This window comes from Trachurus japonicus, chromosome 13 (assembly GCF_045865225.1).
Source record: "Trachurus japonicus isolate A0001 chromosome 13, Traja_1.0".
In the NCBI taxonomy this organism is placed as follows: domain Eukaryota; kingdom Metazoa; phylum Chordata; class Actinopteri; order Carangiformes; family Carangidae; genus Trachurus; species Trachurus japonicus.
The window spans coordinates 30,170,784-30,196,869 of NC_140919.1; the positions used below are offsets into that span (position 1 = coordinate 30,170,784).

Consider the following 26,086-nt stretch of genomic DNA (forward strand, 5'->3'; position numbering starts at 1 on the left):
AAAAACTATTGTTGCTCAGTGAAGGCCAACACTAAACATGCTTATGTATGCCACTGGATCCATTCCACATGCTTTAAAGTTCACCAGACAGAGGTCAAATGCTTGGAAAACATTTGTATTGTAAAGGTTTTATTTGCCAGCATTAACAAACAGTACACTCGGGGCGGTGCGTGGCGCAGTGGGTAGAGCGGCCGCCCCATGTAGAGGCTACAGTCCTCGCCGCAAGCGTCCCCGGTTCGAATCCCGCGTCGGGCAGACCTTTCCTGCGTGTCATTCCCCCTCTCTCTGCCTCCCCATTTCCTGTCTATCTCTACTGTCATCACTATCAAATAAAGGTAAAAAGCCGAAAAATATACTTTAAAAAACAAAAAACAAACAGTACACTCCTACAACCTTTAATAGATAGATATCTTTATTACAGACTTTGGTCCATTATAATTTAATTTAATTTAATTTAATTTAATTGATTGGTTTATTTGAGAGGGACAGTGCAACACTGATCAACAGAAAAACTGCAAGTGAGCCAGAGTTAGCCAGTAAGGCTAGTTTTTAGTATAACATTTTGATAAAATAAAATACAAGGACACAGACAATACAGGAAAAAATACACCAACTTTGGTTTTAATGTTGTCTGTTCTAATCACTCGGACAGTACATTTTCTTTGAGATCAGTAAGCTGTGCTGAGGTTTATATTATATTGGTTAATTTAAACACTAACAAATATGGTGGAGATAATTTATATCCTTCTCTTGAATGAATAACAACCAATCTTCATTAAGACTATTTCTAGTCATAATGATAACCCTGGCAGCAGCAATTCTCTTTTATTGACTTATCTAGCACTGCATTCAGTTGATTATGATATTCTACAGTATGTGGTCTATGTCAATAAACAATTCAGTAATGGTTTATGACTGTCTCTCAGGTAGAACTCAGACTGTAGTCTACAACAGTTAAAAGTCAAGTTCAGTGATAGCAAAGGTGTTCCTCTAGGGGCAATTCTTGGTCCTCTTTTATTCACCATATTTTTAACATAAGAAATGTCATCTCTGACAGCCCAAAATGTATTGTACACTGTTTTTGCCGATGACACTATTTGATATGCCACTTCCTCTACACATAATCTCAAAATGTGACCGTTGCAAAATTAACATCTGCAGTTCATCCATGGTCTAGATACTGCTTATCCCTGCAGGTTTGCAGGGGCGCTGGAGCCAATCCCAGCTGACAAAGGGAAAGGGCAGGAGGCACCCTGTGATAGACTGGTGACCTGTCCAGGACTTGATAGACACACCTTTATCAAGTACGCAGAGATAGATTTTTGTGTAGAATGAACAAATCATGGTATTCTTGAACTAGTCAAAAAAACATCCATTCTGTTTGCTCTCTATTATGTGATATCAAATACAGTATGTGCATGCTTCTCCCACCACCATTAAGCCTCCAGACTGCATGTATCACTCACAGCTCTCTGCACTTCATCATAGGTGACACTTTTCTCACTCACCATTGCATTTTATGCAAAAAGGTGGGATGGTCGTCCTTAACAAGGGAGCAGGATTCTATGTTGTTTATTTATGAGGCTTTACAGAAAAACTGCTTGGCTACATCTACTCTCTGGTTACATTTTAATACTGCACTTCAAATGTCAGGTCTCAGGGCATTTTTTTTTTTATTACTTTAGCTGTACCTCTTGTTCACACTGAGAAAAAGGTTTCAAATACTGCATATAAATGGAATTTAAAAGGGCTATGAAATTATATCCTCTCATTTGACTGGATTATTTATTTGCAATTGTTGATGGGAAAATGTACAATTATTTCTATATTTCTAATTTATCTTTGTCTGGCTACGTTGTATGTTGTACTGTACGTTTATTTTTCATTTTTACAAACATATCTTCAAAAAAGGTCTAGTCTCTGTGAGAACAAGGATTTAATGAACATAATATTTATAATAATTGTGAACTAAAGTTGTACTTTATAATGCTACACAGCTTGACCATAATCTCTTTTTTTCCCACTTTTTGCTTTTTCAAAAAAACAACAACATATATTTTATTTTTTATTCACACAAAGGGCTAGTTCCTAGAATAGCAACATATAAACATGACATGGTTTATGTTGAGTGAGTCATTCGCAGTTGTAGGAGGTTGTCCTCAGATATTGCTCTCAGAAGTCGGTGTATGCTCTGTGGTAGGGCTGAGCAATAAATCAATTTTATCAAAAACATTTTTGAATTTGTAGTTTAGGTCGATTTGTTTTAATGAAAATCTTATAAGTGCAGCCCAAAACCACCTCCTGACAGCTCGAGCTCATCTATGTGAGCTGCAGGTGAGCCGGCTGGACAGCACAGTCCTTACAGGTGATGTAAGTTTGCCTTGCAGTGTGTCAAACTAGGGAAAGCGTACTGAAAAGTTAAATTTTCACTGTTGTGTTTAATAGCTGCAGGCGGTGACACTGGAATTCTGTGAGTAAACTGAAAAGTGATGAGTGTACTTGATGGAGAGACTGTGGGATATTTAATTGACAAGCTGGATCCCATTAAGACATAAGCAGAATGTTGAGATGATTGAAAAAGTTGTGCCATTAAGTTACAAAAGCCTTCATCAACATGGTTGCATTGGATTTCCTGGCAGGCTCTCTCTGATATGGGCACAGTCAAGGATAGTAGCCTATATTGGCAGCAGATTAGAGAACAAAGGTAAAACAGCAGGATGTGTAAATGTGCAGCAGACAAGACCCATTCTTAGACAAGGTGAACGTTGACATTGCCTGCAGATTGGTTGTGTTGGCCGCATTCGCCACCTGCTTCTATAACACCTTTGATGGCTTTATAGATGCTGTTTACCACGCCCTCAGGCTACATGCCGTTTCTAAGCAGACAGCTCATCAAGTTGAGTGACAAGTGAAGGAGTGGGAACTTGACCAACTGTGGGGGTGGATAGCGGGATAAACAATGCACTACCTGCCTCAAAGCAGAAAGTTGCATGCTGTAGCTTTCATTCTATTTTATCCCTCTTTTTTTATCCAGTATAGATGCTCTTTTTCAGAAGTTCTTCTCTTTATACTCTTGCACTTACTTGGTAGTTTCCCAGTGTTTTACCATTGGGCACTGAACAAAAGTTACTCACCTACGGTACATTGTTTACCCCAGCCATATATTTTTTTGCAAGTCCAGAGAATAAAACTGGTGAAAGGCCAATCAAAAACCCACTTCTCAAACATTCTCCATTATCCCCTCCTGCACCACATCCCACTAAAGGCTAATCTGGAAAAGATATTCCATTAACAAAGAACTTGATTTGGTCAAAGGAGTGAAGCTGTGATGAGAGTAATCCCTCGTATTATCATGTTTTAACTTCATTCACTCTTGCACTTGGATTAAAGCCTCCAGTGTGTGTGTAACACGGACTCATTCTGGAGAGCTTAGTTGCTTGTGTAGGCCAAAATGCAAAAATATTACTAAGCAGTGTTCGCAGTCTTTAACTACTCACAAAAATCACCCTCATTTTATTTTGTTAGAATTTATCTGAGAAATCCAGATAGAAGAAGCACTCCAGTTGTACAAGTTGACTGCTGTTGAAACTTTTAGTAGAATTAGAAGAAGATAGTACTTTTTGTCAATGTTGAACAAATTCCAATGTTTCCAATCTATCACAATAAAGACAACTTTGCCATTAATGTGTGTTTTGGTTTCATTCACCCAAAACACATACCATTTCAAAATTATTGTGTATAGTATGTAAATGCAAACCAAAACCTCATTCACCAATATCTTCTTAAGAACCTTCTTAGATTTTTTCTTAAGTTGTTCTTAAGAGGTTCCTTAAGAAAACCCTACGTCAGATTCATCAACGCATTCGTAAGCCTCAGAATTGTTCGCAGCTGTGTTCTTATGCCATCTCCTCGTAAGTTGAGGGCGTGTGCCAGGTGGGTCTAATTAACATAGGATTAGCATAGGTAACCGCCCCATCAATGCCCGTAAAAGGGCATGAGACTGCAGGGCCGTGTGCACACAGAACCCACAGGCACTGAGCAGAGAAGGTGAAGTGAGAAAGAAAGTTGAAATGCTCAAATGAAAATCTGGGAGGGAGCACCAGACTCCAAACATAAAATGAACTTAAGTAGTGAAGTGGCGCTACTGCGGCAGGAATGTAAAAAGAAACAAACAAAAGGCTTATATTTAGTTTATATTTTTATATTTATATTTAGTAGTGTCAGATCACATATGAAAAAAAAACAGTTGTGTGTTGTGTGAACACACTGTTGCAGCCCGCAATTAGGAAAAATAAATCATATCGGCAGCTGTATGCCCCCCCCCCAAAAAAAGAGAAAAAAAAACTGATATGAATTAAAGGACAATTCCAGGCGAATTCAACTTGGGGGTGTATTTTCATATCATTTTAGGTCTAAAAGAATGAATCTGAAGATTTTCAGTTTAATCGCTCCTGTTTTGCGGTAGTTGCGTCTGTCCGCGCATCGCCACGGCAGCAATGAATGGGAGTGGATGTAAGTTCCGCTGTTTAGGCTGTTTCCAGCCCTCAAAGCCGCAATTTTTTTCCACAGACAGCATCAGATGGCTACTCAAACATGCACCGAGAAGTTTATTTACTTCAAGCAAGCCGACATGTTTGTAAAACTAGATCTAATTCAAAGTCTCCCGGAGTCTCGCGCGAGCCCGAAGTTGCAGTGCTGGTGTATTCAGGCGCAGTAGGAGCTACCGCTTGTGTCATAAACACAGGAATATCAACTCTTTACTTGCTTGAAGTGTACATGTTTTTCCACAGACAGCGTCAGATGGCTACTCAAAGATGCGCCGAGAAGTTTTTTTTACTTGAAGCAAGTAAAGAGTTGATATCCCTGTGTTTATGACACAAACGGGAGCTTTTCCCACTGCGCCTGAACACACCGAGCACGGCAACTGGGTCTCGCGCGAGACTCCGGGAGACTTTGAATTAGATCTAGTTTTACAAACATGTCGGCTTGCTTGAAGTAAATAAACTTCTCGGTGCATGTTTGAGTAGCCATCTGATGCTGTCTGTAGAAAAAAATTGCGGCTTTGAGGGCTGGAAACAGCCTAAACAGCGGAACTTACATCCACTCCCATTCATTGCTGCCGTGGCGATGCAGGGACAGACGCAACTACCGCAAAACAGGAGCGATTAAACTGAAAATCTTCAGATTAATTCTTTTAGACCTAAAATGATATGAAAATACACCCCTGAGTTGAATTCGCCTGGAATTGTCCTTTAAGTGTATATAATGTTTTTTAAGAGACTGCAATGATTTGTCAATTATTATTATTAATATATATGATTATTAAAAACATCATAAAAGATGAGAAAATAATTCTTATTCAAATCATATAATATCATACAACTGCAGAACAAAAGAAAACACAATAATCTGTTATTTTTGCATAAGTCTCAGCACTTAAAAATGCACTTAAAGTATACTCCTGACTCTTCGTAGATTTTGTTCTTAGTTAAGAACAAATTCTGGATAAGAAAACATTCATGAATGCCACAATCTTCGTAAAAACTTCGTAAGTAGGACTTAAGAACAAATTTGTTCTTAAGAACGGTTCGTGAATGAGGCCCGTCCAGAGTGTTGGTGTTGTGATACCAGAAGGTGGAACTTCTCACAGCACTGCACAAGTACAAGTATAGCCATGGAAATAGAGATAACAGCTCTGGAGTTGGCAGAATAAATTGCAGTGAAAATCCACTCCACCTCTTGTTTGTACAAGAAGCGTATACAATTGCCTTAACATGTGCAGAATAAAGTGTGTGGGAGAGAAGACAGAAAGTCAGTATTGTCCAGAGTCAAGTGTCACAGTAATGAAGCTTTTGAAGTAGGTCAAATTCAAGATATCCTTGCGGGTGGCTTGTCAAGTGAACCCTGGTAGTGTGTCTGCACAACACAATGTGGTGCTGAACTATGTCTGTTGTTCATTTCTGGGTTTTGTCCATCTAGAATGAAGACTGCGTCATTGTAAATATGAAATTCACATAATATGTGTATCAGATATCTGTAATATATGCCCATATCCCCAAGTGTCCCTGTCACAATATACAAATTAATGAGTAAGCTCAGCAGAGATGAACACTTAGAGAACTCAAGTGCCATTCACTTATTCCCTCTTGCATGTATATTTAGGGTGATAATATTCAAATGATCACTGAGGAGAAGGCAGGCATTTGGTGCTGCCACTGTTAAGTACTACTTGTGCTGTTGCTATTGGTACCATACAGATGCTGCTACGTGTAACTAAAGTATGGCTATCATTAGCATTGTAATCACCACTGCCTTTACTGCTTATTATTGTCATCACAGGTTTAGTGAAAGCACTTTTATTTGTTAATCAGAAGAGAGGCTAATCCCATGATATTACTGTTGTCTTTACTTCCATTTTATTGATGTAAGTTTTTTTGTGAAGTGTCTTGAAATCCCTAAAATATGAAAGGCCTAGGCCATTTACTATATATACCGGTAATATAAAAGAAAAACATTCATAATATATTATTATCTCAGTATTTTAACATATGTTGCTGCTCCTACAGTTGTAAATAAAATCAGACAAATGACAGAAAATCTCCTTTATCTTTCTGTGTCTACTTGATTACTGGATTTGCTGGAGTTTGCTCTGCATGTGTGTGTCAGTAACAAGTGCTAAGCTAGAATGTCAGTGATTAAATTTCTGGTCTCGTCCTTCAATAGAGTTACCTTCCTTGATGCACAACATGTATGCTAATTAGAACTGGTGGCAAGGTGAGACAAGGGAGTGTGAAGACGATAATTACAATCAGTATCTGGATTTATCTAAGTATTACATTTGTCATTGTGGCCCCCGCTTGCCTTCACACAATAATTTGTGTACATCAGCTCTTGACTTTACCTTCACTTCCAGTACTGTTCCAGTTATTAATGCAACTCTTTGGGTGAGTAACATCAGACAATAAATAAACGAACTGTGGATTGATGTCCAAAGGGTTCAACATCATAATGAACGAGCCATTATTTAAACTGAATCAGACTGTTAAAGATATGCAAACTGCCCACTTTTCTGGCTTGATTAATAATAATGAACACAACCTGGTCTCTGATTTATGAATTACTCACCCCATGTCATTCATCTTCTAGCGATCATGGAACCCTTTTACTGTATTTGTTGGCAAGATCAATCTGAGGTCCAGACCAGAGTCCTGCACGGGTCCAATTTTGGAAACCCACGCCCGACCCGCCTGTAGGTTTTTAAGCCTGTGTCCCGACCCTTCACCTGTGATTATTTCCAAATTCAATCCGGATCCGACCCAACCGTCAATATTAAGACTCGTGGCCCGTGAGATCGCCATCATCACCGGCGATAACAGGGGTATAGCCATAATCTTTCGTGTCTATTTCCGGAACGGAAAATGAGAGCGACAAAATTCTTTTTTTAATGAGAGCAGGACACTTTAGCCTTTACTTTGATCCCATCTGTGTGTTTGTAGGTTACCCAGAAGTCGAGCAGTCAAGCCATGACAGGCTAAAATCCAATGGGAAAGCTATGAGCAGCCAAAGATCGTTTGTTTACATCAAGATGGTTACTCTGTAGTTGCCGTGTATGATACTATCAGGAAATCTCCCGAATCATTAAAAAAAAAAAAGATTTACTACACTGGTTCCTGCAGCTGCACGTGAGTTTTTCTCTGTAGGCCTACACACATACACCCGCATACCCACCCGCGTTCATTTGAGTTCCACCCGTGCCCGACCCGTGAATTTACACAAGAGAGTCCAGACTGCACCTGTTTTGCCCTTCACCCCATTCAGCCATCCTTTATACTGTCTGAATTTTCACTTGTTGCCCTGCAGATCCTTTTAAAAACTGTTCATGTGCGCATGTGTGTCCCCACTCTGGTCCTTGCGATACAGTTGCCACAAAGTTTGTTTTTTTAATTTCGTGTCATAGGTCTTGGCCTTCTCTCTTTTATCAACCGCTCTCTCACATCTGGGTCCACACCTGACGATTATAAAATTGTTATTGTTCATTGGCATTTTAGAAAAACCTTTGGTCAATAGTTCTCTGGCCGTGCTGGTCAATCTCCCAAGCTACCCTTTTTATCCAAAATCCTTTAAAGTTATTGTGGAGAAGTAGCCATTCCAAGGTCTTCAAGATGTGTGATGTGAGCTCCTCTGACAGTCTGTGGTCATTTGTTACCCAAACATCAAATCTAGTTCTGGTACCTAATGTACCAGAACAACAGGAGTTGCAGTTGTACTATGAAGTTGTAAAGGAAATGCTCTAGATCTAGGAGAAGCTGCAACTAAAGCAGTGCCTATATCATCTGATACTGCCTGACAGTGATCATTCTCATCTCCCTCCATACCTCACAGGTGTTGTTAAACTGTAGCTTCATCTCCTTTTCATTTGTAATTCTCCATTACCTGAAATTCTATAGTCTCCATCACTTAAAGAGGAACTATGTGAATCTGGTTGCTTTTCCTCTATTTTGATAACCCTCCTCCTGGCCATGTGCATTTGTTTACAACAAAACTGGCGAGAAATCAATCAATAGACCGGTAGATAACGTTATATATCATACGATGTTACGACATCTATATTTGTGTAGTTTAAACTGTCATAAACAAGAGATTATGGGTTACGGGGCACGTTTGTGCTGCGGTGCGTAGAGACAAGAGCTGGGACACCGGGGAGGCGGGACGGGTCTTGCAGGGTTGGTTTTCAGGCAAGAGACAAGTGACACGCACATGGAAGACAGAGAGCCTCCATTCTCCCAAGATGAGCCATTTATTATCCATCACAATTACTCCAAAGCTGTTTAATTAAAGTAAAAATGTAGTTAAGCTACAAATCCTAGTTCATCTTTAAAGCCTTTTTTTTTTGCTGGTGTTACACTGTCCAAACAAAAGTTAAAGTAGTCTTTAGTGCATTCAACCAGGTCAGTGTTCTTGTTATCATCATTTTCCTATGACTGAGTAAAATACTGAGTAAATTCCAATCTGTGGTCTCAAAACAGTCCTTTAGGAACTCACAGGCCTCTGGGGCCCAGTTCATGAATGAGCAGGTAAATGCAGTTTTCCTCAGTACTCAGGGTTTGTAGGAAAGCGGAAGACAAACAAGATTATGAACTCATCTGCCAAGAGCTGAATCAATGTAAGCCTCCAATAATGTTTCTATCAGCAATCATGCGTTTTCCCCAGCTCCCCTGCTGTGTGGACTCCTCCAGGGGTTGGTCCTAGGCCCTCCTCTCATTATACATCCTTCCTCTGGTCTGGGTCATTTGCAGCTTTCAAGTGTTCTTGTTATACTAATGATGCATGGATCTATTTTGTCTGCTAACCCCAATAACTACAGTCAACCTTCATGATGGCCACCGAAGATTGTATATTTCTGAATTCAATCCACCTAAACCCTGATAAAATAGACATTTTTGAAAATTGACCTGATTGAAGAACCACCACCACAATTGGAAGGTTTATTTGTTCTTCTCACTCAGATATTAAAATCTACCAGTAGGGGTCTTGGTACCATCATTAATCAGCATGGCTTTTTACTTTAATATTCGTAAGCTTGTTCAGCTCTGTTTTCTTCACCTAAGAAATATTGCCAAAATTGATGTATCTTGTCCTCTATTGAATTTGAACTATTAGTTCAGTCCACGCTCTCATTTTTTCTGGATCAAAGTATTGTAATTCTCTCAAAATGTGCCTCAGTCAAGGTGATCTAAACTGTGCACACTTTCACAGTTTCAAACTGCAGCTGCTAGGCTACTAACTAAAATGAGCTGTCAGCCATCCTTGCATCTTTTAATTGACTTTCTGGCACCCCGATCTGCTGCCTTTTGTCCATCCACTGCTCTAACTGCAGAACAACCCTCTGGAATCATCTTCCATAAGATTTCCTGTGGTTTTTATATTGGAATTTATACCTTTGTTTGGCCCTCATATTATTAATGAGAGTGTGAAGAAGTGTGAAGAAGCACACACAAAAATAATTTCTAATGATGCATCCTTTGTTAAACAAAAAAAAAAATCATTAGATCCACAACACTTTCTGTTGAAGTGTGATTAGAAAAACAGCACGGTTGTTTACTTAATTATAATGAATTTTGCCAATATTACGCAAAAAATGGAAACATCACATTTATTTTTGTAACAGTGTGAAGTATATTCAAAAAGTGTTTGTTGAGAATGTGGGAACATCATTAGGGGATGTTTGTGACTTGGTTTAGAGAACCGCAGCCAGGGACACCATGTCTGCATGATGTAACAACAGTGAGACAAAGTGGAAGCATTACGTTCAGAAATGTCAGTGCACCTTGTAGTACTCTGCATGTTACCTCATTAATAATCATCTAGCTGAGTTGTGATCGTCTGGACAGAAGTGTGGCACAGTTGTTCTCCAGAGCCCTTTAATGTATATAGCCCACACCCGAGAAAAAAAAAATACAGGTACAAGTCTCAGGAGGTAGCATCAAGGAAGCATCTCTCAGTTATGTGATATCTCTGATAGTTTAGCCTGCGTAATAGCCTGCACATAGCTAAAAAGGGTAGACGAGTGACCACACTAGAGGGCATTTAAATGAATGATGAATAAATTATGTTTTAATTAATGCATTTGTCTGTGTAATTGGTGGACTGTGTATTAATTATATTTAAGCTTTACTTGTCATTGCCTTGGTGTCATTAATTTCATGTTTCGTTGGATTGAATATTTCATATTGCTGCCAGATAGCGCCCACATTTACATGCCATTATGCTCTAAAGCCCACAGTAGATGTTTTGTGTAGGTTTATCTCTTGTGAATTGAAAACAGCTCAATCAATTTCTTCTCCCAGATACATAGTACATGGTTGACTGAAAAGTGAAAGCTTGTCCACAAATGGGACTAAACTGGACAAATGTGAAAATGTGACTTATGATTTTGTTCTTTAAAGGGTCCAATCCATATATGCTTTACCTGTAATTAAACCTTCAGCCCATCATATGTCAGCTTCTCCAATGTGGCTGTTATAATTTCCAAAATGTTCATTTTCATTGCGTGCTTGAATGGATTTATTAACTGAAATATTTTTGGATATTTAGATGTTACTTGGCAAAATTAGTTTTATCACAGGAGTGAGAATAGTGTTTGGTGTGTGAACATTATTTTGGAAGAACTTCAATTTTCGCAAACACGCTATAGGTGAGAGATGATAAAACATAACCTGCAAATAGATTTCTGCAGGAAGAGACGTGCCTCTCACGCTATTTACTAACTGGGGTTAATGTGGAAGTTGGCCGGCCCGACATGTACCAAGGGGTTTGATGTGATGACAAGACCTGTGCAGCCAAGAATAAAGTGAGGTGCTGAAGGAGCAGACAGAGAAGGCTTCCTTTCCTGAGGTGATTTGTGCATTATGAACGCAATAGCCTTGTGCTCGTGTCCTACCTTACTGACATGCTATGGCCTTTTATGTGTTATGCAAGTGAGATGCGAGGAAGGTCATAGGGAGGTGAAGGAGGTGGAGAACCTTTTCCAAAAAGAGACTGCAGTTCTAACCATCCTCTGCACAAAGATGTCTAGACAGTCCCCCCCTCAGCTATTTAATGCTTTATACCAGTGAGCAAAGAGAGTGAAAAGCAAAAAGTAGCATTATTACAGTAAGTGTCAGTCCCCATTTGAAGTTTTTTTTTTAAAATTCATTTCCAACTGTAAGGAAAAGGCTTAAACATACAGCAAATACTTGTAGATTACATATGGTGAACAAGCAGCAAAAGACATTACATTACAAAGAAGGAAATGGATAATTGTGTTTGTTTATCTCACTTTCATTCCCCTCCTTTATCTCTGTCTGTGTTTTTTTCTTTCTTTCTTTCTCTGAATAATAGATTGCCTAATTGCTAAGTCACTAATTGTTTAACCCGCTCGTGCTCCTGCTGGTACATTCTAGGAGGCTAGGGAGCAAATGAGGTGAGGCAAAGACAAGGAGGCATAAATGATAAATGTGAGACGACTCCTGCTGGATCTGGACATGCTTCCCTCAACCCTCAGAGCTGTCTACGCTGCTGCATTAATGATCTTAATGACAACGACAACTTAAATGAAGATGAGAGAGATTGCGAATGAGATAAGAGAGGAAGAGAGAGAACCAAGGAGGGGGGAGTTGTGAATTCAAAACACCTTGAACACGAGGAAATATCAAATGAATCGAGAATTACTGCTTATGCGTATTAAATAAATGGCACTGAGGGAAAATGCCTAGGTCAGCACACTTTGTCGCTGTGAGCCTACACACTATAAGCAATGCACCCCATTAGCATTGTTTGCAAATACAATTGCATCCATAAGTAGAGGTGCACAGTGTTTTACACACAATTTTCTCCTGAATAAGAGGTTGTTATTTCTGTCATGTTTTGATGTGGCACTCATGATGGTGCTATTGATGACTGTTTCGTTAAAAATAATGAAAGCCTGAACTTGAGGACTTTCTATTTGAAACTATCAGCAAGGTGGCAATTATATGTGCACACTTTCATGCTGGAAAAGGAAGAAAGTCGAAGACAAAAGACAAGCTGGTTACATCGGGGGCATATATGAACAGTTGATTGACAGTGATCATCAACATGTGTTTTTTCCCCCTTGTGTTTAAAGTCAGATGTAAAGGACAGTTAATTTAGAAAAAATCAAGTAATAAACAAAAGAAGGCAAAATGTTGGTGCAGAAAATCATTCATTCATAGCAGCAACAATTCAAGAATGGCCCTTTACCGTGTGTGTGTATGTTTGGGTAACAAGAAAAATCTTCAAATATCTATCTGGGCAACATCATTCATTTTCATTTGCTTTGAAGATTGAAAAAAAGGGTGTAAGTTAAAAGCAAGAACAAAGGGAATATCCGCACATTGGATTAAGGCTCTCATAATTTTTGGATAATTGCAACAAGAGCCTTAATCCAGTGTGCGGATATTCAATTTTTTCTTTTTCAATGATCCTATGACTATCCGACACCTGGCCTAAAATAGGCACTGGATGTGCGCACAACTACCACTACTCTGTTTTTCTGGAAGTTTAAAACAAGAGCAAACGCTCTGCGAATCAGATCAGATTTTCAACCTGATCCTGTGTTTGTGTATAAAACCAATGAATGCATTGGTATTTAGTGACAGGTGGTGACAAATGAGTGGCAGCCCATTTCAGAGCCTAATTAGCGCTGTCAGTGATTCCTTGAAACATTTTCCCAGGCACAAGCCTTTCAACTGTGTTGTATATTTAGGGGATTTTGTAAGATCTGTGATAGACAGCAATTAGAGTGTGTGTGGAGGATTGATGAGTGGAAACTACTGACAACATACAATACTTAACACAAAATATTATCTCTACCTTTTTTCCACAGTACGTTCTATAGATAACAAGAAATACACAACACTTACTACAAAGGTATATTGGAACAATGGTGATATGTAACAATGGAGTTGGGTAATCTTGTCATGTGTAGCTCTCCACTCGGCCACATTGTAATCGCTATGATCATAAGACAAGAAACTAAATACATGGATGTGGGCAGTGTGTTTATAAATGTATTTGACAGCCAGAGGTGCTGTGCATATTCCAATGATCTCTGATGGTGTTTTCTCTCTCTGTAGGCACAGCTTTAATGAAGAAGCAGATCTGCTAACATTCTTGCAGAAGGGACCCTCTTCAACAAGTATGGGGTCACCATGGAAACCATTTCTCTTCCTGTCTGTCATCAGTGGCCTTTCAGGTAAGAAATTCAATGGGTAGTGCTCAGAAATGATAGTGAGAAATTGTTGTCTAGAAAAGTCATTGTAAGCACAGATATTATGTGGATTCGTACAGTATACGCAGCAGTCGACTGCGGTGAAATAGCAGTTGTAAATATGACACAGCCAGGAGAATCATCATTTATGCATGTGAGAGGGCCATTGTGTCTTTTCACACTTGGAGACGAGTAATCCACCTTTTTTGAAATGATGAATTTTGCATTTAAATCTGAAAAAAGCGAGGATACCATGCATGGCTCATTGAATGCTCCTGTTCTGGTTTTGAGTCTCCCATGATTTGACAGTGTTTTTCCACACCTTTTCAGTTGAGGTCTGTGGTGGCTCTAAATAGCAGTAACACTCAGAAAAAGCAACAACCAGCGATAAGACCACATTTCTACATTTACATGACAATAAGTCAAAATGCAGGTTTAGCACGACAAGTATTCCCTGATAAATACTGCCCTAGTTAATCAAAATAGGAAAAAAAAATTCTCCATTAAGTGCACACGCATGCTCATCCAGAGTATCTTTCCTATGTCTCCCCAGCATTAGTGGCCCAAATGGAATAAAAATCTCACCATGACAGGGCTTTTCTGGCAGTGTATCTTTACTGGCGCGATTAGCAGTGAGTGCACAATTTTAGAGTTCCAGATCAAGTATCTCCCTTGGTAAGTCTAGAGCATGTGTTTGCCGGTCTAATGGATTCTGCCCTTTTAATGGTTCTTTCAACCCACCGAAGGAGGGTTCATGCTCTCTGTAACTCTCTGGGAGTCAAACACAGTGCGAGCCTCACTTGTCCACAGCTTTTTCAAGAGCACTGGCCAGACAGCTGACTGCTTATTTGCAGTATGTCCAGCTAGCTTTTCTTATATTCAATTTCTGATTCTGATAAATAGGTTTGATTAACATATTAATAAAACCACTGATGATGAAGAACTGCATAGTGTACACAGAAAGGACATCCTCATTAGCCAATACAATACAGCAATAAATACCATGGCTTGTTATTGAGGTATTGTAATATTGTGAGATTTTGATATTGTTACATCCCTATAGAGAACAAAGAGCAGAAAAATAGTGGGATGATACAGATAATCTACAGTATGATGCTCTGAAATTCAAGGATTTCATTTTTCTTTGCTGGTAGGGCGGTGGAATAGGCAGAGAAATAGGTATTAATTTTTGATATAAATGGTCTTAAAAATGTCTTTAAAAGACTTGAATTTAACTTGAAGAAACCTGTAGGAACCCTGAGGCAGGCAACTTTGCAACACACTAGTGCCAACAACTTGTTCATCAACTCAAGAAAATATTCGTCCTTAGTACATGAGGTTTTGAATTTGTTTTGATTTTAACTGCTGTGAAGGATATTTTACCTCTTATTAATGCCATCTTAAATGGAAATGACTTATGCTATTTCGTATACTGATGGAGTATATGAATTAGTTTTAGATTTCTGATCATTTAACACATGCTACAGTAAACGTTTGTTGTTTGACAGAGCAACCAGACAGGGTAATATCAGGACCATGAATGAATGTTCTGATTTGTCGATAGATGTCAATAGCTATTTACACACTATGGCCCTCATTTATCAAACTTGCGCAGGATCTGGTGTAGATTCTGGTGTAAATATCAGTGTACGGCAAGTGTCACGTGTGATTTACTAAAAGTGTGTACGCTGCTGATTTCGGCGTAGAACCGGCGTGGTGTTGATAAATCCGGCGGCTGAAAACGAGCGTAATTTAAATGTCACGCCCCGATATATTCCTGCTTTAGAGGCGTCGCCCTGCCCCTTTTACGACATGGAGACACGGAAGACGGCCAAGAAGACGGACTTTACTGGCGTTACCGCGTTGAACAGGGAGAGGGCGGCAACATTAAATATCTGGACATTGATAGATTGATAGGTTTAGTGATTGACAAGCGTCATCCCGGTGGATGGAGGCTGCAGACGCACGTGTCACCGACCACGTCAGGAAACCCAGCAACCTCATGAAATGCTCCTGCAGTTTACTAAACACAAGTGACTGAGGAGAAATCATAGGCATATTACTGCTGCGAACGCTACTTTATGACCATCAGCACCGCTGGCATGGTTCGGCTGATGGAGGGATGTGAAACACCGGCCCGATGTCCCGCTGACAGGTCCCGGTGACGGGAAAAAAAGAAAAGAAAAACACTCCGCCGCGGAGTTCAGCTGCACCTGGACAGGCAGCGGAGCCCCCCCCCCCCGCCTAACCGGGGCTCCGGTGTCCGGCAGAAAGAGAGACTGAGGAGCCGTCCGGTCATGCTCTGGTGCAGGAGATGTTGGAAGTTTGTGTGTGTGATCTACAATAACAGGTCTGTCTGTCATTGACTGTTTCTGTTTACACAGCTGATTAACGAGCATCTGTCACATCGTGGTTTTTAATTCATCTCAGTTGCCCAAAATAAAACTCGAGTTTCAACACGGACTTGGTTTTATCGTTTCTTTTTTTTTTTTTGGCTACTTTTTAACTTTTTATCAATATAAACAACAACAACATGTGGTCCACATCGCTGCGTTATTAGACTATGGTTTAATAATCGTTCTGACACAGCAGCACTCCTTCCTGCATGTTCTACGCTGGTTCCAAATGTGCGTACACCTGGTCAGAGCTGGCGTGAGATTTGTGCGTACCGTACGCTCACGCTCAGATTAATAAATGCCGATCCTTGCGGTGAATTTGGTGTACACCCATTTTTTTGGTGTACGCAAGTTTAATAAATGAGGGCCTATGTGAGTACTGTGTGAAGCCTAATTCCCCTTTAAAGTAACTTACTACATGGTTACAATCTCATTAAAATATTAATTAATTATGATCAGTGCATGCAAATAGTGGACTTGTATCACGTTATACAGTCTATGATTGCGAGTAGTCATCCTAACAGTGTAGCCCCTAAAATGATAAGCCAATCAGTGTGTAGCAACATCCCGGCTGTAACACTGTTATTATTCATCACTGGTTCTGTTCAGTGCAGGGTCCCAACATATTTTAGTATTCAGGATCAAGTTTTGGTCTCAGACATAAAAGATGACACAAATTCCTCCCATTTCTCTGAAGGTAAAGTTGAATACATGATAAACATGTTTTTCGACAGTGTCTGCAGACTTTGGGGTTCTTAAGTACAAATATATCAGTGCAATTCAGTAAAAATGAACATAATTAAGATGAACATAGGCTGTGTACTATATAAAATGTTTCTTTACTTTTGACATTACAGATTAAATAGCAGTTTTTTTGTTTTACTACACTTACCAGATTTTTTTTCCCTTGACAAAGTCTGTTTACCAGAGCCAAGCCTAGCTGTTGATGTCTGCAGGAGCACTGCTGATTGTCCTCCTGTCTCTGGGAATTTAAACTCCACACTCAGCTGGGCTCTGGTCATTGTGCTTCAACACTGGACTGTGTCTCCTGTGACAATATAATCCTCACATCTCTGAAAACTCCAGAGCAAATATCCAATCAGACATTATTTGAATAAACTGACCACCAATTTGAAATCGTGGTTAGTTTCTTGCCTGAACAAATGAACTCCATCTCATCGCCCTAGTGTCCAGGAGCACCTGTGGTGTTGCAGTTTTTTTATAACATTTTTTTGTATTCTTTGCATTTCTATATCTGAAGCACATTTCCCTTTATGTTTCTGTCACTCGTATATACTATATCCTTAAGGCTAGCATTGGACCTGTATCTGAAATAAAGCTTATATATTGAGCCCATAGTACTTTATCTCCACTGTGTTCACTATTTTGGGGTGACGTTTTATTTATCCCATATTGGTAGCCTAAGCCCAACTATTCTAACCTCAACACAGGCTATAGTCTAATAATCTGCTACTCATATTAGTCTGACCATCATCAGAAATGAAATATACTGGACAGATACTGTATATTTGATTCTTTAGTAATTTCAAAAGAAAGAGGAAATGAGAACAAAAAACTCCACCTGCAGTCATTTGAAATGAACTACAGTAACTACTGCATTAGGAAACAACCTGTTATAAATAGGCTGGAGCTGTTCTGTTTAGCAAGACTTCAACTAGTTTATTACGTTTATAAACAGAGACTCACTGGCTTTTGCAGTTAATTTGTTTCAGCTGAGTCAATTCTGTCCATTGATTTTTGATCTCAGGATTTGGTTCCTTGGTACCTTGGGCACATATAGTTGGCAGAATTTTCTCTCCCTGTTCATTATAGGTATCTCAGCCCAACAGACTATTGTTGTCTTACTGCTTTGCAAAATAATTGCCTCTCTGAAAAAATGGTTCACTCTTTCTGATAGGCCTTATAAGGCTTTACTATGAAATTGATTTTTCCACCTTTACATTCCATACTCATTCAGAGAGAAATATGTCCCCATATCTAATTTTGTCTTAATAAAAAATGCCATTTTAGCCATCAAAGGTAACAATGTGTGGATTTTCTGGAACACAATCAATTAAAATGTTCCAAGTTTAAGGCAAACTGAATTTAAGTGTGAAAGATCAGCCTTCTGTTTAGTACACTGTATCTTATTTGCATTACAGGTATGGTGCACTGTTCCTGTTTTACATCCAGTCAAATATGAAAATATGCACATTCACAAAATGCAAGTCATTAACCTTTTAGCAATGATGGCTACTTGTTGAGATTTGTTTTCTCTCTACTCAGGTGAAACTATGCGGCATTCTGATGTTACTTATGTGGAACATTTTATGCTTAATAATCTACCTTCAATGAAGACCACAAGAAAAAAACAACAACATTGAATTCAACTTCAACTCTTTATTCAACCAACTTTCTTACAGCTATAACTGTTAGAATTATTCACTTAAATTAAGCAGGAGCTTGGTGAAGGAGTGTGCCTGGGTCCGCGTTTATGATTGGCTTTAAGGACTTCAGTACCAAGCAGCGACATGATATACTTATGAAACAGGAAGGAAAACGCTTGTTGATCACAGGTCTTTTTCGAACAAACTTTTTATTGACCTGTTTTTTATATTGATCATCACGTGTCTGTCTATCGATAGATAAATATCATTATCAAATTATCACCCAGCCCTAGATTTGCACATAAAGTCATGTGTATTGAAGCTGGATAAGTCTCCCCAGTATCATACGTCATAACTCATACTTGATACTATTAATATAGCATATGTGATAACCATTGAAGTAATCCATAACACTGTATAATCAGGACAAGGTAACAGGACCATTTGGCCTTTTTGTTCTTTGTTCAAGTTGAAAACGGCCATTGTCTCCTCAGCTGATGTTATCATGATGGTAGTGTTAAGACCTGAAACGATCACTGATGGCATTGCTCCGGAGCTTCCTGAAATGCAGCAGGTGCAGCCCTTTCAACAACAATGAGTGTGTCAGATTTTGCCTCCTCTGAAAGATAGGGATCAGAGGGATCTGCAAGGGTCATTGCTTTTATCAGATGAAGGTGACAGCTGACAACAGCAAGTGCTGTCGGCTTCAGTAGTCAAACAAACAAAAGAGACTTTTTTCAGTATGCTGTATTTGTCAGAATTTAGCCTCAGACTGGATCCAGGGATAATGAGACCTTTTCTCACTTTCAGTATGCAGAATGTGTAGGATCTTTCTGACAGGATTTGCCTGTAACCTGTTTATTATCCCATTGCTGCACTCATGAAATAAGCTTGCTTTTATTCTGATGTCACACAAAATAGTTATGGCAGGCCATTGCCACCTAAAGGTCTACATGGTTCTTCAAGATTCCTTAAGAAATTGAATTGATTGTTCTCAGCAAAAACAGTTCCATTCAGCATAATTAAGTCATTTATTTTCTGTGCTAATTAATGAGTTAAAAACTGAATGAAAACTGTCAGAGAATCTCAGCAAACATCCCTCAATTACCACTTTCATTTTTTGGGGTCGACCTTGCAATCAAATGGTGTTGGCTTGCCAGGTTATTTCTGTATGGACACACCTCAAATACAATCAAATTAACACCCTCCATAACCATTTATGGTTGTCAGGGATGGAAAAAGTAGATATCTATGAGACTGTGACAACACATCTGAATATGTCAATTTGGGATCACATCACCACAAAGTCACGTTTGTACTAAAGGAAAAGGTAGTGCAGCTCAAGAAGTGTTGGCACAGTATCCGTGCCCGGCGGGTCATGAGAATAATGCCACCAAATCGCCGTTAATGGTGGAACTACAGTACGGCGGTATCTGATCGTCTTCAAACCTCTGACTTTAATTCTTGATGAATGAGAACATACTTGGCAAGATGTCCGTCTTGCGCTGGTCCAAGAATTTCACGGTGCGCGCGGAGGCTCATTGTAAATGTAGTATGAAAAAACTTTGCCTTCCAAAACTCCTCGTTGTCCCTTTAAAAAAAAAAAGGTAGTTAATTAATTAGCCTTAATTGGCTTGTCAAAGTCCGATGGTCAGTTATCACAAAATGAATTATACTTTTTTGTTTTATGTCACATTTGGCTAACCTGTCACTCTTTGAATTGATGTGTAGTTTTGACACATCCAAACAGTGGATAAGTGTAGGCAACTGCTGCGGTTATTTATTGAAACAACTCAGAGGAAATATAGTCCTTTTTAAAACACAACCATCAATACTAATACAATGGGGTATGATACAGTTTTTAAAGGGACAATGAGGAGTTTTGGAAAAGCGAAGCGTTTTCACACTACATTTATGAGCCTCCGCGCGCACCGTGAAATTCTTTGACTGGCGCAAGACAGACTCATGTTTTCATTCATCAAGAATTAAAGTCAGAGGTTCAAAGACGATCACATACCGTCGTAGTTCCAACCATAAACGGCGATTCGACGGCGTTATTCTCATGACTCCCCACGAAACCGAAAGTTCTCGAAAGTGCTCGACCAGCATTTCCGCCACCACTAATAAAAACAAAATTGTTGTTTGGTGCATGATAAACATAATACTGGTGAAGTAGGAATTAGACTGAAACAAATATTTTAAAATAAGCAATAATAATAATTTAAAAAAAGAAGTTCGAATTTATATGGTTGAAATTAAATAACCATTCAGTTCAGTTTCCTTTGCACATTAATTTACTGTATGTTTAACTAATATAAATAATCAATTTGGGATTTAAAAAAAAATCCACTGTCTTTTAAAAACATTTATTTGCTTCTTCTCCAACATAAACCATAGAGATAGACAAAATACAATGAACTGATTCCCTGTGAAAACTATATTTTTATGCATCTTCTAGGTGCTTTATACTTTGACATCCTTTAACTCTTCATTCCTCAGCCTGTACACGGAGCATATAGCCTAATATTAGCCAATGAGAAAATAAACAGAGCAAAATTAGTAGTGCCACTGACGCCGCGGCAGACTCGCCGCTCGCGCCGGGTGCTTCTGCTGCGGTGAGTGTGTTGTCTTGTGTTTGTGACTGTAAGCCGCGCGCACGTCTGGGCAAGACAGAACTTTAGCTTGTTGTTTGTTTCGAAGCGGAGCTGTCTCAGCTGTCTTCATGGAGTTCCTTCTTGCCGGCATAAACACACAAACAGCCAATCAGCTAACAGACCCTAGTCTTTGCTGCATGTTATTCCCCCCTCTCACACTCTCTCCCCCTCCCTGTCTCTCTCCAGCTGTCCTTTCAAAATAAATGCATAAAAAGCCCGGAAAAAACTGACTCGTAATCTGGCCGCCAATTGTCTGAATTTAAAAATTATCGATCAATTATGTGACATAACTGCATCGATTCAGAATCAGCCAATAAAGAATCTCTTTCTTTGAAAAGATTATTTTCGGCACCACTACCTCACGGCCGACCAGCCTCCCTTGAGCTCTTGAGCTTTGCTCGGCACCGGTACTGGCAACGCCGAGGGCTGGCAACTGCAGCGGTACCAGCGATGGTAACGGGACCGCTGGCACCGGCAATGGCGATGGCAATGGCAACAAATTCACATAGGCTACTGTGCTTCTCTGGGAAAGACACAGTAGCAGACAGTTGCTCTTCTCAACCAGAGTACCAGTACCACAAATCCTATATTGTGGGGCTTTAAATTACCACAACAGAAATATGTATAATACCTGTACATCCGTATCCATTTCTCCGGATAAATGAGGCTTTGTCTTGACAGTTGAACATTTATTTAAATAAAGACAGTGCAACTGTCATTTTTTAACAGCATCAAGTATTTAACAAGCTCTTTCCCTGTCATCACTCGCTGCATTTCTCAAACATTCTGCAACTGTCACAGCGGTGTCACAGTTGTCAGTCAGAGATGCAGGTGTTCACTCATATATAAATGTATGTGAGAAACTGACTAAAGTCCAGCCTGCTGCTGACAGCTTTGTCCCAGTTAGATAAAAAGCTTTATTTAAAAAAAAAGGACAAAAAGAACCACATAAACAAATCAGGACGAGACACTGGATGATGAGTGGGCTACCAACATCATCATTCTACCATGGTACCATTTCATACAGTTCAGACCAACTCTTTAGTCACACAGCTATAGTGTATGTGTGTGAGTGTGAGTGTGTATGTATTTGTATATCTCTGAGTGTACATGGGGGTGGGAGGGTCAGGTTTTCTTGGTTTTCTTTGTTGTTTTTAACATCTGTGATGCACTTTGAAAAGTGCCATATAAATAAAGATTGATTTGATTTGATTTGATTTGATTTGATTTGATTTGATTTGATTTGATTTGATTTGATTTATAGACAATCTGTTGGGTCTAACAATTATAAAGAGAAGGTGTACACCCTCTCTCGGTAAAGTGCCTTGATGTATTTTTCATATGTAGCCGAAAACAGAGGGCTGTGTGAAGGAGTCACAAGACTGGCTACTGGACTGGAGTCGTTCAAGAGATGCAAAACCTCGACAGACCATATAATGACCTGGATGTCTTTCCAAAAAACAAATAAAAATGCTGACAAATCTATAAACTGTAACCAAAAGGAAACGAATGGCTTAAATGAAGGGGTATTAAACCCAGTAATTGCTGGTAAATAAAAAGCCTCCTTGCAAAAAAAAAAAAAAACATGGCTTTTGAGAAGTGACATAAAATCATAGAGAATTTGTCCTGAGACTAATTAGATGTTAGAAAAGCAGAGTTCAGCAAAATCATTATTCAGCATTGTTCGATGTTTGAAAAGGTTGCTACAGTATACCATGTTCAAAGTATGTTAAGTCAATATAGACAATATACACATGTTATGGTTAAGGTGGGTAAAAATAATAAGAAATGTGTTAGTTTTACTTTTTGTGCTTCTACTTTTTTCTTTTACTTTTCTAGCAGCCCAAAGCACATTTTGATTAGAAGTGGAAGGCTGTGCATTATTCAGTCAACTGGGGACATCAGCAGCGGGAATGTGGTTTGCACCTCATTTGAGCTGATTCTCGACAGAATAACTGATTTAACTGGCGACCAACCAACTACTAATTGCTTTGCTTAAGTGATGGTCTACAATTTGAAAGACTGATCATTATTATTAACATCATTTAGACAGTCGTTATGGCCCTATAGTACGACCTACACATTGTGAAGAGCAAAAGGAACGAAAAAAAATAATTTTCTCTAGCGGCTCCCCCTTCCGCTTTAGAAACCACAAGTGGTTTGTAACCGCTGAAAGCCCCACTAGGATTCAGAGAAGCACAGTACAGAAGCACAAAATTTGTTGCTGCCGTTATTACCGGTGCCGCGTCGAGTCTCCCTGATCCTTTCCTCCAACACACAGCGCCCTGTGCTGGGCCGCCCGGCCGACCAGCCTCCCTCCAGCTCTGGAGCTTTGCTCGGCACCGCTACTAGTGGCCAGGTAGTGGCTCTTCATACAGAGAGGAGAAGAGCCTGGTCTCTGTTAACTCCCATCTGGAATTCACCAAATTCACCAAAGTAAAAGTTTTCACCAACATAACACTTAAAAAAAAGATAATATCTTGCAATACAGTTACCGTAAATACAATAAGAAAAATGTAAACTCAATGGCTTGGGGATTTTCTTGTAAATTATATTACTTAAATTAAAATGTTTCACCGCATTTTATTGGCTTGGTGCTTTTATTTTGACAGAAAGGCCTGTCTCTCTCACCCTGGTTGCGGTTGCTTACCAAAACAGCTTCTAAACAGCCCCAGACTAAGGGGAAGGCCATACGAGCTCAGAGGGGGGTGTGTGTGTGTGTGTGTGGGGGGGGGGGCTTTTCTCAAATCTTTCTCATCGTCTTTCAGACCATTAGACCATAGCTTTAAACTCACAACACCTCTAATTTCAAATGGAGTTCGATATCCTACTATGTGATACATAATTGCCCACTCTCCATTTTTGGATAGCAGTATTTTTGCAGCTGAGAAGTCCCTGAAGGCACATAATTATTTCTCAGTTTTGTTCAGTTCTTTCATAGCACTTTATCATGTAGTGCAAAACACTGCCACCCCTTTATGCAGAACTCTGATTAGACTCTTGCTGAGCTTCGAGCCTCTAGTGTTTTATTTTCATCTTATTTTTAAACATTATAACTGTGCACCAACACTTCCATATGATCAGTAATTTCAGCTATTTGTTGTCGTTGTATAGCGCAGTGGCGATGGGAAGGAATGTATTGATGATCATCTGTCACAGGGAAAATAAGCGTGTGTGTAATCTTGTAATATTTTTATAGTATCATAAAAGACAACAGAATGGCAAATCGCCCTATGTAAAGAACTGAATCCCTTAAAAGTAATAGAGGAATGTGGTGACAGAAATGACTAGTGACAGCTTCAACTGCCGTTTACATTTCAGAGAGAATGTGATTCTGATCCCCCATGGGCTCCTTTACTTTAAAGGATGCTGTTTCGCTCCTGTTCTGTTAAACCTGACATTTTATCCAATTTAAGACTTTGATAAGAGTGATTTCCAGAATATGCAGTGCATCTGCGATACCTTGTAAGAAGAGCATGTTTTCACCTAAGGCATCATAAGTGCCTTTACGTAGTGCCTCTAATGGCTGCTAGATGCTCCGCTGAAAGACTGGCAGCATGGAAGTCAAAGGCGAACGCTCCTAGAATTGCTGTAGAAACAGAGAATGAATATGTTTTCATGAAGGAAGCTGATGTGTTCATTGATAATTCCAGCTCTTTTTAACAGGTGTCTTGGCGGGTATTTGAAAAATTATTGATCCATTAAGTGGATATTAAGTCTTTAAGAGAAATAGATTTGGGTACTCAGGCTGCTCCCTGTTGGGTTGGGTTGGATTACAGATACTGTCTTTTCTGCAGACTTTTTCCCATGTCTTTTACTCACAGCTGTCTCTGAATCATGACATGTTGTTATCCTGCTGTCTGTACTCTGTTATCTTCTTTGTTTCCTGTTTCAGCAAGATTTCTGCCCAGTAGGAAACTAATTTGTTGAAAATGATTCCTCATGCATGAGAAACCAATTGAAGTATTTCTTTTAACCAATCAAATTGCTGTTGAATACTTTTATTACCGTTTAGACATCAATGCGATACGGTTTACTAGATATCTGTCTAACACTGCATTCTTTAGGCCACATTTTTGTCACCTACTGTAGAATCATTTTCTGGCATTTTCTGGCAAAGTCATGACTAAACATTTCACTGTGTTTCACCTCTTTTTACAGACTTTGCAAGAGCTGTTGCAGCACGGCCTATATCATATGCAGCAGTATTACGAATGAAATCAGACAGCTCTTCGTCAGTGCTCAGCTCACGCAGCAGACCTCGACAACACCACAGTGGTGGGCTGGTGACTCCTGACTGGCCTGCTTTCTCCAGTCACCCCCTGTCAGCCTTGAGTCTGCTCAGCTCTCAGGAGGACTACCGGAGTGAAGGTAAAACTAATCGCGCAGTCAAACCTGCCGTTTGTTTTCTCTAGTTTGAACCAAAATGAAAAAAGTTTTTCCACTGCTTTGTTAAAGTTCACACTTATACATTTGAGTTATGTCACAAATAGCATATTTGAGGTGCACTTTGGAAATTTATCTTCCTGCATAGATTTCATCCATAACTTCAGTCAAGGATCATGAATCCCTGTGTACACAGCGCTACACATTGCTACGCAGTGAAATGCTGTTCTGTTCATTAGTTAAGAAAACAGGAAGAGAACGCTGAATAAATAAATATGATTATCTATAAAGAGTGGTTTCCCTTCAGTATATTTTGTCAGGAGTAATTGGTAGCTATCATGTCACCATCTGTCTCCTTCTGCCAAGAGAACTTTGCTTCTCTGGGTGTAATCAGTCCTGGATTACATTATCAGTCCTGACCAACTGCCTTGGGAGTCACATCAGGACAGACCGAGACATGAATTCTCAACTAGTCCTAACGTGAACAGGAGATGC

General features: G+C 39.5%; 1 protein-coding gene across 3 annotated transcripts in view; it reads left to right on the plus strand.

The window, feature by feature from the left end:
* Positions 1 to 26,086, plus strand: part of cntn5 (contactin 5) — a 106,746-nt gene that overhangs the window by 21,566 nt on the left and 59,094 nt on the right. For 2 of the 3 annotated variants that reach the window (XM_085795885.1, XM_085795887.1), the window contains exons 2-3: positions 13,635 to 13,753; positions 25,367 to 25,576. In XM_085795885.1, the coding sequence (XP_085652011.1) occupies positions 13,699 to 13,753; positions 25,367 to 25,576 (265 nt within the window). In that variant the 5' untranslated portion in view covers positions 13,635 to 13,698. The remainder of the gene's footprint in view (positions 1 to 13,634; positions 13,754 to 25,366; positions 25,577 to 26,086) is intronic. The other variant, XM_085795886.1, reaches the window with a different exon arrangement.